The 15,976-nt window shown below is 40.7% G+C and overlaps 1 protein-coding gene across 1 annotated transcript in view; it reads left to right on the top strand.

Annotated features, from left to right (window-relative positions):
• The window catches only part of api5 (apoptosis inhibitor 5), a 36,487-nt gene that overhangs the window by 1,944 nt on the left and 18,567 nt on the right, over nt 1–15,976 (top strand). The window contains exons 2-6 of the mRNA XM_060839077.1: nt 8,673–8,834; nt 9,157–9,250; nt 12,332–12,397; nt 13,115–13,266; nt 15,549–15,755. Coding sequence (XP_060695060.1) covers nt 8,673–8,834; nt 9,157–9,250; nt 12,332–12,397; nt 13,115–13,266; nt 15,549–15,755 — 681 coding nt within the window. The remainder of the gene's footprint in view (nt 1–8,672; nt 8,835–9,156; nt 9,251–12,331; nt 12,398–13,114; nt 13,267–15,548; nt 15,756–15,976) is intronic.

Consider the following 15,976-nt stretch of genomic DNA (forward strand, 5'->3'; position numbering starts at 1 on the left):
CCCCCGTCTCGTCTCCCCCCACCACCCCCCCGCCTCGTCTCCCCCCACCACCACCCCCGTCTCGACTCGCCCCCCCCACCCCCCCGTCTCCTCTCCCCCCCACCCCCCGTCTCGTCTCCCCCCCCACCCCCCCCGTCTCGTCTCCCCCCCCCACCCCCCCGTCTCGTCTCGTCTCGTCTCGTCTCCCCCCCCCCCCCCCCGTCTCGTCTCCCCCCCCCCCCCCCGTCTCGTCTCGTCTCCCTTCACCCCGTCTCGTCTCCCCCCATCTCCCCTCCCCCTGTCTCGCCCCGCCCCCCGTCTCGCCGCCCCCCCCCGTCTCCTCGCCCCCCCCCCCCCGTCTCCTCGCCCCCCCCTTCTCTCCCCCCCCCCCGTCTCCTCGCCCCCCCCCCCCGTCTCCTCGCCCCCCCCTTCTCTCCCCCCTCCCCGTCTCACGCACCCCCCCCTTCTGGCCTCCCCGTCTCGCCCCCTCTCCTCCCCTCCCCGTCTCGCCCCCTCTCCTCCCCGTCTCGCCCCCCCCTCCCCGTCTCGCCCCCCCCCCGTCTCGCCCCCCCTCCCCGTCTCGCCCCCCCCCTCCCCGTCTCGCCCCCCCCCTCCCCGTCTCGCCCCCCCCTTCCCCGTCTCGCCCCCCCCTTCCCCGTCTCGCCCCCCCCTTCCCCGTCTCGCTCGCCCCCCCTTCCCCGTCTCGCCCCCCCTTCCCCGTCTCGCCCCCCCTTCTCCCCTCCCCGTCTCGCCCCCCCCTTCTCCCCTCCCCGTCTCGCCCCCCCCTTCTCCCCTCGCCGTCTCGCTCCTCCCCCCCCTCCCCTCCTCCCCCCCTCCCCTCCTCCCCCCCTCCCCTCCTCCCCCCCTCCCCTCCTCCCCCCCCTCCCCTCCTCCCCTTCCCGTCTCGCTCCCTCTTCTCCCGTCCCTTCCGTGTCACTCACTCACCCGCTCCCGTCTCGGTCATTTCCCCCCCACCCCCGTCTCGCTCCTCCCCCCAACTATCCTGACCCACCCCCACTTCCCTCTTGTCCCCTCCACTCTCCCCATGACCGTTCTGCCAACTGACCCCTAGTGTCCTACTTGAGCCTTTTCTCTGTCCCCTGCACCTGCCCCCACACCCTACCCTGTCAGACCTCCTGCCACCTACCCAATCTCAGTCACACTTCCTGTCCCACATTCCATCTCTCTTCTCGCGACTGCCATCGAGTCACATATTGGTGCAGAATGGAAATCGACCGTTCAATCCAACTTGTCCTTGCTGACCAAATATCCTAAATTAATTTAGTCCCTTTTTAAGCATTTGACCCCTATCCCCTTAAAGCTTTTCTATTCATCGACACATCCAGATGGTTCTTGCACCACCCTGTGTTGGGAAAGGCTTCCCCCTTAAGTCCATTTTAAATCTTTCCCCTCTCACCTTAAACCTGTTCCCTCTTGTTTTGGACTTCCTACCCTGGGGAACCTTGGTTATTCATCCTTTCCATGCCCTTCCTGATTTTTATCTACCTCTACAAGACCACTCTCTGTCCTGATGTTCCAGGGAAAGTAGCCCCAGCTTATTCAGCTTCTCCCTGTAGCTCAAGCTTTCCATTCCCTTTTTGGCCACTTTCATGTTTAACAGCAGCTTTCCTATTGTCAGAATTCATCACAGAATTCCAAAAGTGGCCTAACCATTGTCCTGTGCAGCCGCAACATGACCTCCCAACTCAATGCACTAATCGAGCATACCAAATGCCGCCTTCACTACCCTACCTACTTGCGACGCCACCTTCAAGGTACTATGTACCTGTACCCCAAGGTCTCTTTGTTCGGCAGCACTCCCCAGCACCCTTACATTAAGGTTATAAATCCTGCCTGATTTACCGTATCAAAATGCTATACCTCATATTTATCTTAAGTAAACTCCTGCTTCTCAGGCCATTTGATCAACATTGCACTTTGAGGTGATCATCTTCACTATCCACTACATCACTAATTTTGTTGTCATCTGTAAACTTACTAACAATGCCTCCTTTATTCATGTTCCCATTTTGTCATACAGCATGGAAACAGACCCTTCAGTCCAACAAGTCTGTGCCTAACATAATCCCAAACTAAGCTAGCACCACCTACCTGCTCCTGGCCCATATCTCTCCAAACATTTCCAAACCACGTATCGATCCAAATGTCTTTTAAACCTTGTACCACTTTCTCAGAATGTTCATTCCACACACACTACTCTTTGTCAAAAAACTTTGCCTCTTATGTCTTTGTTAAATCTCGCTGCTAGCGAAAAGTGAACAAACTTTAACTCTACCTATGTCTCTCATTATTTTGTAGACTTCTATCAGGTCACCCTCCCAACCTCCTACATTCCAGTGAAAAATGTCCAGGCCTATCCAGCCTTTCTTTATAACTCAAACCTTCCATACCCGGTAAATTTCTTCTGAACTCTCTCCAACTTGATAATATCCTTCCTATAACTGGACGACCAGAACTGGACACAGTATACCAGAAGAGGCCTCACCAATGCCCTGTACAACTTCAACATGACTTCCCAACTCCAATAGTCAAATGACTGAGCAATTAAGGCCAACATGCCAAATGCGTTTTTAACCACCCTGTCCATTTACATAAGTGACGAAAAGCAGTAGCCTCATTACTGTTCCATGAGACACACTGCTAGTTACAGCCTCCAGTCCAAAAAATAACCATCTCTGGTCCTCATCATCTTCCAACCCCACCTCGCTCTCTTCCCACCTTCCCCTCCACTCATCCTACTGCTCTTCCATAAGCCCGTTAGACATAGCTCTAGAAATTTGGCCATTCGACCCATTGAGTCGGTTCTACCATTCAATCATGGCTGATAAGTTTCTCAACCCCATTCTCCTGTAGCCCTTGATCCCCTTGATAATCAAGAATATCCATCTCAGTCTTAAGTACACTCAGTGACCTGGCCACCTCAGCCTTCTGTGGCAAAGAATTCCATAGATTGACCACTCTCTGGCTGAAGAAGTTTCTCTTCATCTCTGTCCCTTTACTCTAAGGCTGTATCCTTGGGTCCTAGTCTCTGTTGCTAATGGAAGTATCTTCCCAATGTCCGCTCTGTCCAGGCCGTTCAGTATTCTAAGTTTCAATTCGATTCCCCCCTCATTCTTCCAAACTCCATCGTGTATAGACGCAGAGTCCTCAAAATATCCTCATACATTAAGACTTTAATTCCTGAAATCATGCTTATGAACCTTCTCTGGGCCTGCTCCAGGGCCAGTACATCATTCCTGAGGTATAGGACCAGAATTGTTCACAATACTCTATGTATGGTCTGACCACATTCAGCCTTCACCCCTTGCTCATCCTTGTCCACTCCCCCTCTCTCCCAACCTCCCCATACTTATGCATGAAGATGTATAAGATACTCAGAGAGCAGTTTCCCTAAGTGGCCACCATCCAAGTTCATGGTTCCTCTTTATACTTGTATGTGTATGAGCTTGAGAATTAGAGGAAGACTAGGCAATTCAGCCCTTCAGCCTGCTCTGTCATTTGATAAAATTGTGGCTGAGCCTTTACCTATGTATTTCAGTACAAAACAACACCCATTTTTAGAGATTTCATAAGGCTTCAGGGAGGTCAACTTACACACTAGCATCCATGACAGGTGATTTCCATTGTGAAGCCAAGTCACAACCTGGATAAGAGCCAATCAGTTTCTATAGACGTTTTTGTCTCCCTTTAAGTAAATCATTCTATTTGCAGCTGCTTACTCTATTGTCATATCCCCTCAAGCTGGTTACTTCATCCATTTTTCAGTCTAATCTGGATGTATTCAGAGTCCCAGAGATTCCTAATTCTAAAGAAACGTTTTTCCCCTTGAATCTTGTTTTATTTTGTATCTATAGATTTTTTTTCTTGGATGTCTGAATGACTAGTTTATTTTCACCCACTAGGATTGGATGTGTATTATTTGCCTTAATATTGTGTGTTTAATATATTACGGTGCATAATCAGTGGTATTTTTATAAAGTGAGGACAGCAATACTTCTAGTTGCTCTCCAGCTGGAGATTAATGCCTATGTTTTGTCTCTACTAAATCTTTTTCCTTAATGTTTGTGCCAATTAATCTTGATTGGACCTATTTGAGGAAAAAAAGCATTATGGTAGGAATCTGAAATGCACTACGCAGGTAGGCAGTCGAGGCTGGAAATAGAACAAATATTTTAAAACATTTTAAAAATATTTTAATGAGCATGTGAAATATCATAACATACAAGGACATGAGAAAAGTTGAAAATTGGGGTTCGCGCACCTGTAGTGGTAATTGTTTTTGGTGCAGAGTCGACGCCTTTTCTATGCTGCGTGAGTCTATGACTAGAAACATGTTGCTTTGATCTGTATTGATCGATATTCTCGTAGCTTTAAATTTTGCTATTGTATGTCTGTATTTGTAATATTCAAACAAAATACAATTCAATATTTAGCATTTTTATTTCCCAATGGCAGGCAACATTGTAACAAAATCAAAAACAGAAATCACTGGAAAACTCCGAGCTGAAGAGTGACTGGATTTCTCTGATTTCTGTTCATAGATGCTGCTGTACCTGCTGAGTTTTACCAGCAATTTGTTTTGTTTCTGATTTCCAGCATTCACAGTTCTTTCCATTTAACATTGTAATTAATCTATGTTTGTCTTTGAAAGCCTCAATACTCTTTCTATATTGAGATATGAACAATAGCAACACAGTGCTTTATTCAATATGGAGGTGCAAATTTGTAAAAAATTTTGACAATTGTGACAAAATATTACAGAAAGATTTTATGTTCAGAAGTCTCATTTGATTTGAGATTTAATGTAATTGCTGTGGGTATTGCAGCAGTAACAATACTGGAGTTATTACACCTCTGAAACTGACAGCAATGTCTGGAATTTGTTCAAGTGTAAATGCAGAAGTTGCTGTCAGTGTTTCTAAGCTGTGTAAGATATATTGCTGGGTGGAAATCTTTGAGAATCATTGAATTTCAGACAATTTTATTCCATAATATTCTCTGCAAAAACCCTTGGCATTACGACAGCTGCTTAAATGGTTTGAACAATATACTCATTACTTGACTACTGCTGCTTCTGAAACCTGATTTTATACTTGTGGCATATCAATTTTGTCCATTAAGATTAAGTCCAATTTTAACTTTTACATTATAGCATTTCACTTTCCACTACAATCTCGTGTATGCCCAGTCAGATTTATTCTCATTAAAATTTAATTTAAGCAAAAGATAATTGGTTCATCTTACTTCCTGGTTTGCTGTCTGAGAGTGTAATTTAGTGTGGTTGCCTGTTTAGTGATGCTTGATTACATCGCGACTACTAGACAGATTAAATTACTTATAGTGTGGAAACAGGCCCTTCGGCCCAGCAAGTCCACACCGACCCTCCGAAGAGCAACCCACCCAGACCCATTCTCCTACGTCTAACACTATGGGTAATTTAGCATGGCCAGTTCACCTGACCTGCACATTTTTGGACTGTGGGAGGAAACCGGAGCACCTGGAGGAAACCCACGCAGACACGGAGAGAATCTGCAAGCTCCACACAGACAGTTTCTCTGGCACTGTGAAGCAGCAGTGTTAACCACTGTGCCACCATGCCGCCTGGTAGAACATTATTCCAACACTTCACTACCAAACACTTGGTAGATCTCTTGTCTTTATGCCATTTTCAAATTAAACCCAGAGAAATCCACAGTATAGGTGGTCGAAGCTATTAAGCTAGTTTTCTTTGAAGTCAGTAGCTGTTGCTTTGCTATTAATTTTGAAGCCTGGCCATTGTGAATGTGTTTTTATAACTGATTAAAAATGGATGCCTTACTTGTGTATACAATATGTATACAGACAAAGCACCAGTGTAAAAATGGTAGGCTTTTCTGACCTTTGCTTTCTGTATTTAGAATAGCCTGACCATATTTGATGCAATTTGTCAAATTAAACTTTTTTAAAAATTCTAATCTATGACCCGTCATTAAATCTCAAAAGCGCTGTGTACATCTTGTACATTCAATCACATATCTATATGATCTAGCAGTAGAATAATGTAATGTGCCCTGCATGTGTAATATTGCTTCCCCTTAGAAAAGAGCACTGTAATGTACTGTGAACAATAAATTAAAGATGCTATATTGATACAGCGAGTTTTGAGACGATTTGTAGCTCAGGTTGAGGTTCTGGATGTAGGTTTGTTCACTGAGCTGGAAGGTTCATTTTCAGACGTTTCATCTCCATAGCAGGTAACATCTTCAATGAGCCTCCGGACGAAGCACTGCTGATTATTCCTGCTTTCTATTTATATGTTTGGGTTTTTTGGGTTGGTGATGCCATTTCCTGTTCTTTTTCTCGGGTTGGGGGGGGGGGGTGTAAATCTGGTCCAAGTCAATGTGTTTGCTGATAGAGTTCTGGTTGGAATGCCATGTTTCTAGGAATTCTCGTGTGTGTCTCTGTTTGGCTTGTCCTAGGATGGATGTGTTGTCCCAGTCGAAGTGGTGTCCTTCCTTATCTGTATGTAAGGATACTAGTGAGAGAGGGTCATGTCATTTTGTGGCTAGTTGATGTTCATGCGTCCTGGTGGCTCGTTCTCTGCCTTTTTGTCCAATGTAATGTTTGTTACAGTCCTTGCACAGTATTTTGTTAATGACATTAGTTTTGCTTGTTGTCTGTATAGGTTCTTTCAAGTTCATTAGGTGCTGTTTTAGTGTGTTGGTCGGTTTGTGGGCTACCATGAGGCCAAAGGGTTTGAGTAGTCTGGTGGTCATTTCCGAGATGTCTTTGATTTAGGGGAAAGTGGCTAGGACACGTTTTGTCTGCTTGTTTGGATTTGTTGCTGAGAAGTCTGCAGACTGTGTTCATTGGGTATAGGTTGATTTTCGTCTGTGCTGCAGTGTGTGGTGGCTTGATGAAATAATGTTCTGATGCAGCTTCGTTTGTGGATGTTGGGATGATTGCTTGTATAGTTCAATATTTAGTCTTTATGTATTGTTTTCCTGTAGACGCTGGTTTGAAGATCCCCGTTGGCTGTTCGCTCTACTGTGACATTTAGGAATGGCAGTTTGTTGTAATTTTCCTCCTCTTTTAATGAATTTTATGCCAAGGGTATTATTAATGGTCGTCATCCCCCTCTTCTCTCTCTCTCTCTCTCTCTCTCTCTCTCTCTCTCTCTCCCCCCCCCCCCCCCCCGGCCTGAGAAAAAGAACAGGAAATGACATTGCCATAGGAAATGACATCAGCAACCCAATGAAACCCAAACATATAATTAGAACGCAGGAATCATCAGCAGTGTTTCGTCTGAAGGCTCACTGACTTTGTTACCTAGTATGATGACGAAACATCTGAAAATGAACCTGCCAGCTCAGCGAGCAAACCTACATCCATGTTGATAAGGATGACTTAGAAAAGTCAAACTTTGTTGAAATAGTGTTACGAGGCAGTGGTTTTAATGTGCTGGATGGTCTGATCAGATGTGTATCTTGTACATCTCCAGAGTTTGCTGTTCTGAGCCTTTAGTGTCTTAAAATGCCACACCTCCATCTTAATACGTGTATTTTGTTTTATGTGACATAAAACAGGGTAGTGTTGGTAATATGTGAAAATGTATCCATCTGCAATACAGAGAAGAGTTGTCTAGCTGCAAAGTGATCTTTAAAATGTGTACAATTTCTGAGTTACACCTTAAAACTGCAAGCTTTATTCACCTGCTAAGCTCTCTGCTCAGTCAGCCAGTTTTGAGTGATCGTAATCTGTATATTTGTAAAAGTTATGTTTTCTGACATCTCGGAGGAAGTTTGCTAAAAGCGAACACCAACCAGGTTGATAAACTGCAGTGTTTCCTATCATGTTCCAGTCATTATCAAAGATAATGTTTTCTGTGGGAAGCGCTCAGGAATCCACTATTGTCTGTCTGTATTGAAATGTGTGTTGTATTGATATGGAAACTGTCGTCCTCATAAAAAGTCCTGTGAATTGTGTAGTTAATCTTGAATCTGTTGTCTTAAAGTTTCGTGAGGGTTATGCAGATATGGGGATGTGGAGTGCAGATGGGGAAAAAAAATGTATTCAGACTTCAATCAAAGCAGCCACAATCTTATTGAATGGCAAACACCTCTGATTCCTAATGTTCTTATCTTTAATTATTTTTGTTGAATTAATATGATTTTTCCCATTACTCATTTTCTGATGCTAAAATTTAGAACTGAAAAGTAATTAAATACAAACTTGAGTCTTTAACCAGCAATAAAAGATGACATCACAGGTCCTTTTTATAATGCTAAATCATCTGGAAAATCTACCAATAAAAGAATATGTGAACCAATGAAGAGCTCATAACATTGCTGGATGGGTGCAGTGGAGTGAATGGAGAGAACCATGCACTGTTTAGAACGCAAGTATTTTATTCATTCAGGGGATGTGGGAATCCCTGGCAGGTTGAGCATTTATTGACTATCAGTAGTTACTCCTGAGAAGGTGATGGTCACAATCTAAATTGTGCTTCTGATAAGATTTCTTTTGAAGTTACCTATTTCAAAAAGTGTTATAAAACCTAGCTTCTGAAAGTTCACAATTCCACATAGGGTGCATCTCAATCTCTGCAACAAGTGATCTCTATTAAACTGAATGATCTGAATATTTTGTGAGGCTTCTATCAAAGTATGGCAAAATGTATTTTTATTTTGCAGTACAAAGATGCATATCAGGGCATTCTTGATGGTGTGAAGAGTGGTGCCAAAGAGAAAAGATTGGCAGCGCAGTTTATTCCCAAGTTCTTCAAACATTTTCCTGAGTTGGCAGATAGTGCTATCAATGCCCAGTTGGATCTCTGTGAGGATGAAGATCTTTCCGTAAGGCTTATGTTCCTTTTCTATTTCAATCTGAATTTGTTAATTTTGATTGGGTGGGCATGACAAGGTGGAAAAAAGAGGATACGACTGTATTCTTTTCTTTCTGATTTTCCGTTTGGCATAAGTTTGGTTTCATTAATTTTGTTCAATTAACTTTCAAAAAGCAATACATTAGAAATTGTGTACTCAGTGCTGAAGAATTAATGCTGAAATTTTGAAGAATTGTCATAAGACAATATTAGATTGTCTAATACATATGATTAAGTAAATTTTGCATCATTGCAAATATGTAAAATCTAAGAGGGTGGAATTTTGTATTTAGATTCGTCGTCAAGCCATTAAAGAACTTCCTCAGTTTGCAACAGGTGAAAACCTACCAAGAGTTGCAGATATATTAACACAGCTTTTACAAACTGGTATGTGTTTTGTTTTTGATGTAGAGCTTTAGTTCACCTTGTACTGTTGTGAAAATTTCATTAAATATGTTACTTCTTACAAGATTGATAACAATGCTTTATATTGTATGAATGATGTTTGTACATTTTGTGATTTGATCTTTCTGCTTGTGAAGTTGAACAAAGCAGATGGAAAATGGTTAACTAGTCACCATTATTTCTTTGGGAAGAATTTTCTTTTTAACTGAATCCATATCAGTCTGAATTTGCATAACTTACATACGAGATATGGCAGTTTTTCCAGATTAAAGTTTATATTGTGGTTCTCCATGGGTCAATGTTGGCATCCTTTCTCTCCCTGAATTATATTAATATTATTGTACAAGGCGCAATTTGAAAATTTGCAGATGACATCAAACATGGAAGTACTATGAGCTGAAAATGTTTAAAATCCTCAGTTGTCAGGTCCAGAGTCCCTGACAAGGCCAGCATTTAAGGCCCATTCCTTTTGCTGTTGAATTTGCGATGTCGTTTTCAGATTGCAATTAACAGTCATCCACATAACTGAGATTCTGGAGTCTAATGTAGTCCAGAACAGGTAAGGATAGCACGTTTCTTTCCCTGAAGGATATTAGTGAATCAGGTGTATTTTTAAAACAATTGATAGTTTCTTGGCACATTATTAAATCTAGTTTCCAACTCCAGATTTATTTAATTGAATTTGCATTTCACCAGCTGCTGTGGTGGGATTTGATCCCATGTTCCAAGACCAGGGACTCTGGATTGCTACTCTAGTGATGTTACCATTACACCACCAACCTTTCCCATCCTCCATATGATGAATCTGTATATTCTCAAAATTGTTGCACCCTAAGAGGAAGCTGTTTAGCCCAGTATGCCTGTGACGTCTCTCTAAGCATTATGATTCCAATGGCATTCTCTTTCCTTTACCCCATATCTGTGCCACCTTGTTCTCTATTCTTTTATGAGAGTGAACAGGTTATTCTTTTATACTGTATCCATATTCCCCTCATAATATTAAAAGCAACCCCCAAACCCTCTGATCCATATTCACAACTGAAGTTCTTATCCTTGGAGCCATTCTCAAAAACCTCTTCTGCACTCTCTCCAGTGTACTCACATCCTTCCTAAAACGTAGTGCCCAAATCTGTAGACAGTAATCTAGCTGAGGTCTAACTAATTTCTTCTACAAGTTTAGCATATGCCTCTCTTCTGTCATCCTATTATTAAAGCTTAAGTGAAAATATTAGGAGAGCTTCAACTTGAGTATTCGAATACCGCACTTTTGAAAGGATGTGAAGGATGCAAAAAAACCTAGAATGTTTTCATGGATGAGGAACTAAGTTAAAAGATCGCTTGGAGTTGCTGGAGTGGTTCTCCTTTGAGAAGCGAGGGTATTCACAAAAGGTATTTTGGATGAAGTAGTTTAGGAATAGCAATTGGACAAAGGGGCGATTGAGAACTGGGGCAGTGATTTAAGATGCTTGGCAGAAGAAACAATAGTGACATGAGGAATGCACTAGCGTGTGGTGAAGGAAGACTCAGTTGTGGGTTTCAGAATAGCAGAGAATCATTTTTTGAAATGAAACATTTGCAACACTGCTATGAGTAAGTTGAAGAATGGGGACTTTGGCAATATTGCTAGGTGAATTGTTCTTGAAGCAACCGGCTGCAGGAGCCATATGACGATCACTGTGTTGTAATCGCTCCATGATTCTATTTTTTATTGCTTAATTTAAAGGATGTGACTACCTCCCAGCTCAAAGTGTGTTGGTAATATCTCTCAATGTTCATGCCTTGAACACAGGCTGAACAATTTAATTGAATTCCTGTGAGATGCAGATACTTACCAGAGTTTTGGTCACCCAGGGTTGCCAAATATTTAATAGTTGCTTGCCCTCACCACCCCTGTTTGTGCTCTACCTTGCTTTTACGTGCTTTTTTATGTCTTGCCACTTGCTGATCGTTCTTTTTCAATCACTCCACTCCAGTCTAATCTATTTTCTAGGCCATGCAGTGTTTATGTATGCTAACCTTCTTACTATTAAGGAAGTTATCACAGAAAATCTTAAAGCAATTATTCAGAGTCGCCATTTCTTTGTGAAAGAAATATCATATTTGACGAATTGATTAGAGATTTTTCAGAAAGAAATAAACAATATAAATAGCAGTGAACTGGTGGATGTCCTGTACTTAGATTTGTAGAAGGTATTTAACAAGGTGCTATAAAACAAGAGCCCATGGTGTAGGGAAAGATTAAGAAAGATAGAGGATTAGCAGGCTACTCGGAAGCAGCAAATGGACATAAATGCATTTTTGGAATGGCAGGATGTGATGAGTGTTGGGACATAGGTGGGGCGGCAATGATTTATGAAAATGACTTGGATAAAGGGTCAAATATATGCTAAATTTGCGTAAGGAGGTAGTAGTCTAAGTTGTGAAGAGGTCATAAGTCTGCAGAAGAATATAGTTGGTTTAACTGAGTGGAAAATAATTGGGAAATGAAGTATGATTTGGGAAAATGGACTTGTCAACTTTAACAGAAAATGATAAAGCAGTGTATTATTCAAATCTAGAAAGATTACAGAACTGAGAAGCACAGAAGGATCCTGGTGTCCTGGTACGTGAATCTTAAAACCTTTTATGGTAAATGCATATTGTTGGCTACTCAAGGTATCAGAGTCGAAAAGTATGGTGCTGGAAAAGCGCAGCAGGTCAGGCAGCATCTGAGGAGCAGGAGAATCGACGTTTCGGGTATGGCCCTTCATCCTTCACAATCCATTCAGCTTTGATTTTATTGAACAAGCTTGAGGAGCCACTCTTGCTCCTAAGTCATATGTTTGTATGTGATTGCATTTCACTTTATTCCTAACTTGGTTGTTTTGTGCTTTGAAAACCATAAGCCCAATTATTTTGCAGCACAAATTCAATTTATCATCTAGGATTTTTTAAAAATCTGGAGCAGTTGAGGGCTGTTGGTTTTTATCAGTTCACATTAAAGAGAAATGATTTCTAAACCTTGCAGTTACTTTAACTAGTTACTTTTTGTTCTGATTTACAAGAACTTCCTCTTTTTTGCAGATGATAGTGCGGAGTTCAATTTGGTTAATAATGCGTTAATATGTATATTCAAGATTGATGCCAAAGGTAACTATCATTTACTTTCTAATTATTGTGACTATTTTACTAACGTACATGTTACTTGAATAAATGTTCTGTGAAATGGTATGAAAATAGAATGGCTGTTTCAAGCCATACTTGGACACGAAACATTTTTTTCTCTATCATTGTTCATTTAGTACACACTGTTGAACATGTAGTTTGTTTGGAGAAGGCGCACAAAATTGAAAAGTTTAATGTGTCAGTTTCTATTATTTAAGATTGTCATAATGGTGGAGGAAGCCATATATCTTTTAACTAGCTTGAATTTGTCAGAGTGAAATATTATCTAGTAGCAATTATTAAGACTGACAAATTATCTACCTGTAATAAGATGTGAAGTGGGAAAAAAATTAAACATTTAGAAATTGCAGGAGCATTAGTATGACTGAGAAGAAAAATTAAAACCAGCAACAGTATTTTTTTAAAAAAGTTAAGTACTGACATTTGTAAAATCTTTAGAGTTGAGGCTAATTAGGGCTGGAGGCATAAATTTACTCTTAGGCATAATATTGACAAGTATTTAAATTTGGGTCATTTGATTCATTATGAAAATGCATTCTGAAATACCAGTACTTTGAGTGGACATCTGTACCACTTGGTTATTATTGGCTAGTCCTGTACCTCTGTTACAAACTTTCATGGTAGTTGGTCCATACTGAGTTTAAAATTAATTGTGTTCTTAATTTTCTCTGTTACCAAAAGGAACCTTAGGTGGTCTTTTCACACAGATAATACAAGGGGAGGATATTGTGCGAGAGCGTGCGATAAAGTTCCTTTCTACAAAACTGAAGGTAGTACCAGAGGAAGTTATGACCAAAGAAGTAGAAGAATACATTTTTGTGGAGTCCAAAAAGGTAACTCATTAATCAAGCAACATCTATGTAATTGCTATTGGGAAATTTCTAACAGTTCTTATATTTAATAGATTGACCAAATACTCCTTGTAATTAGTCTGAGGTGAGCATTAAAAAAAAACAAACCGTGGTACTCTGAAAAGTGAGCAAGACAGGAACAGTATTCCTGGGTGATTTTATGGTTCTGGTTGAAATAAAGCTATTCATGTAGTGCAACTGTTCACTGTGTTCGCAACAGAGCAGACTCCTCACAATTGTGTGCTAGAAAAACTGTACTCTATTCTTGAATTGAAGTAGCAATGAATGGCTCTCTTCAACCAGTCCCCTCATCTGACGTGATTAAACTACCAGCGTCTGTCACTAATGAGAGAGCAGTCCTATGGTTTGATAAGTCTTCGGTGACTTATACCTAAATCCTTTCTGTATTTGAGGGGCTGTTCAGTACAGTAAATGATCTAAATTGTGAGCTAGGTTGTGTGGCTTTGGAAATTGCAAGACTCTCTTTAGACAGTCAGTGCTTTAAAATCAGTTGCTTTGTCAGTCGATTAATTACTTTGAAAGCATTGTAATTAGCGTTTTGTAGATGCAGACATAGGTATTGTTTTTAGAGAGATGAGGTGATGCTGGACATTTCTGAGAACTCAATGTAAAACAATATTGTGGAATGAACGTATTTTTATAACCTGTAACTACATGTTTGAATACTGGTCAGAATTTGTATGAATTAGTGGAGATTGCTTTTTCCCTGTACCTAACAGGACTGATTATGTCTCTGCATTCCAACAGATGGCAATGATTTAAGAACATAACTCACTACCAATACCTTCTCAAGTGTAACTAGAAATAAACTGCTATAGTAATCAATTTCAGAATTAATCTAAGATTTGATCAGAAATTCCTTGGAACCAGTCCCAATTTGCTGCCTAACTAGCCAAAATGTTGTTTATGCATGTCAACAGGATTTCTGCTGCACGTCTGGCAATGTTATATCCGTGATGGGCATCAAATGGTGGCCTGCTAGTGACCCCACATCCCAGGAAATTTTTTTTTAAGTTCACATTTAGGTCGTTAACCTTTTGTCAGAGCACATTCTGGGATGGAGTTCTCCTAATATTGTAAAATGTACTAACAAAGGAATTAAGGATTTTAGAGGGCAGGCAGGAAAGTGGATAAAACTTTGCATCATTTGATATGTTATCAAAGGTTTAATGGATCATAAAATGCATTCTGAAATACCATTTTTTTGAGTGGACATATGTATCTCTTGGTTATTATTAGCTATTCCTGTGCCTCTTTTACAAACTTGCATGTTAGTGGATCCACACCTGAGTTTAAAATTATTTGGGGTGAGAAATAATCTTCTCAAACAGTGGAGCATGCTTGATGGACTGAATGACTGTCATCTGCTCCTATTTCTTAAAATTTTCACTGAACTTAATGTTTTGTATAAGGCAGGGCATGACTGAAAAGGGTATATACTATTGCTTCAATTCACCTTGAGATTCAGTACAATCTCAAATGGGGTGATTTGGAATCCATTGCAGTTGCTAATAATTAGAGGAATCAAACATGGTATCTTATTTTCAAACAATAATAATGCCACTAGCAAATGCCAGTGGAAGTAGATTGGACATATATTTAAGCACCTATTGCAGGTGTTTTCTTTTTGCACAAAAGAGTTGTGAATGATAATTCATTAATTAAGGAAAATCTCAGCAGGTCTGGCAGCATCTGTAAGGAGAGAAAAGAGCTGACATTTCGCGTCTATCTGACCCTTTGACAAAGCTTTGGTAAAAAGGTCTGTTAGACTCTAAACGTCAGCTCTTTTCAATCCTTACAGATGGTGCTAGACCTTCTGAGACTTTCCAGCATTTTCTCTTTTGGTTTCACATTCGAGTATCCACGGTAATTTGCTTTTATTCATTATTTAAGCCCTTTTTCTGATGTGCACCATAATGAATTTGCAGTATCAAAGTAAAAGTCCATATAATTGAGTACTAATAGCTTTTATGTACTTCATATATTTTTTACACATTTCTGCTACTTGGTATTTAAAAGACAAATATTAAAAAGAAAATCAATCCAAAGTATACTTTTCATTCACTTTTTTTATTTTGGACTGAATGGAACTGAAAAACTCTCAGATCTGGGCAGCCTAATTTACATATTTTCAATGATGAACATGCCCCCTACCTTCCACCTCAAGGTTTTTCAGTGCAAGATGGTATTTTGTAGCGAGGGCCATCTTATTCCAGATATATATGAAATTATTTTGTTTTTAGGTACTGGATGATGTGACAGGAGAGGAGTTTGTTTTATTCATGAAGATTCTGTCCAGCCTTAAGAATCTTCAGACAGTAAGTGGTCGACAACAGCTGGTGGAGCTGGTGGCTGAACAGGCAGATTTAGAGCAGGTGTTTAATTCTGCAGATCCAGATTCTGTGGACAGACTACTACAGTGCACAAGACAGGCAGTTCCACTTTTTTCGGTAAGACTAAACTTAATTTGTGTATTTCGGAATTGTTGATCTGTGTTGTTTTCTGGCATGCCATGTGCTGTGTAATTGGGATGACCTTGAGATTTTGCATTTGAATTTCAGTTAACATGTAAAAAGAAATCTTGGAATCAGTTGTCACAAATAGCCGTTTGAAAGTGAGAAAAGCCTAGAATTTTACTTGTCCCTGAGTCCCAATCAGAAACTTGAAGCTC

The sequence above is a fragment of the Hemiscyllium ocellatum genome, chromosome 18 (genome assembly GCF_020745735.1).
Source record: "Hemiscyllium ocellatum isolate sHemOce1 chromosome 18, sHemOce1.pat.X.cur, whole genome shotgun sequence".
NCBI classification, from domain to species: Eukaryota; Metazoa; Chordata; class Chondrichthyes; order Orectolobiformes; family Hemiscylliidae; genus Hemiscyllium; species Hemiscyllium ocellatum.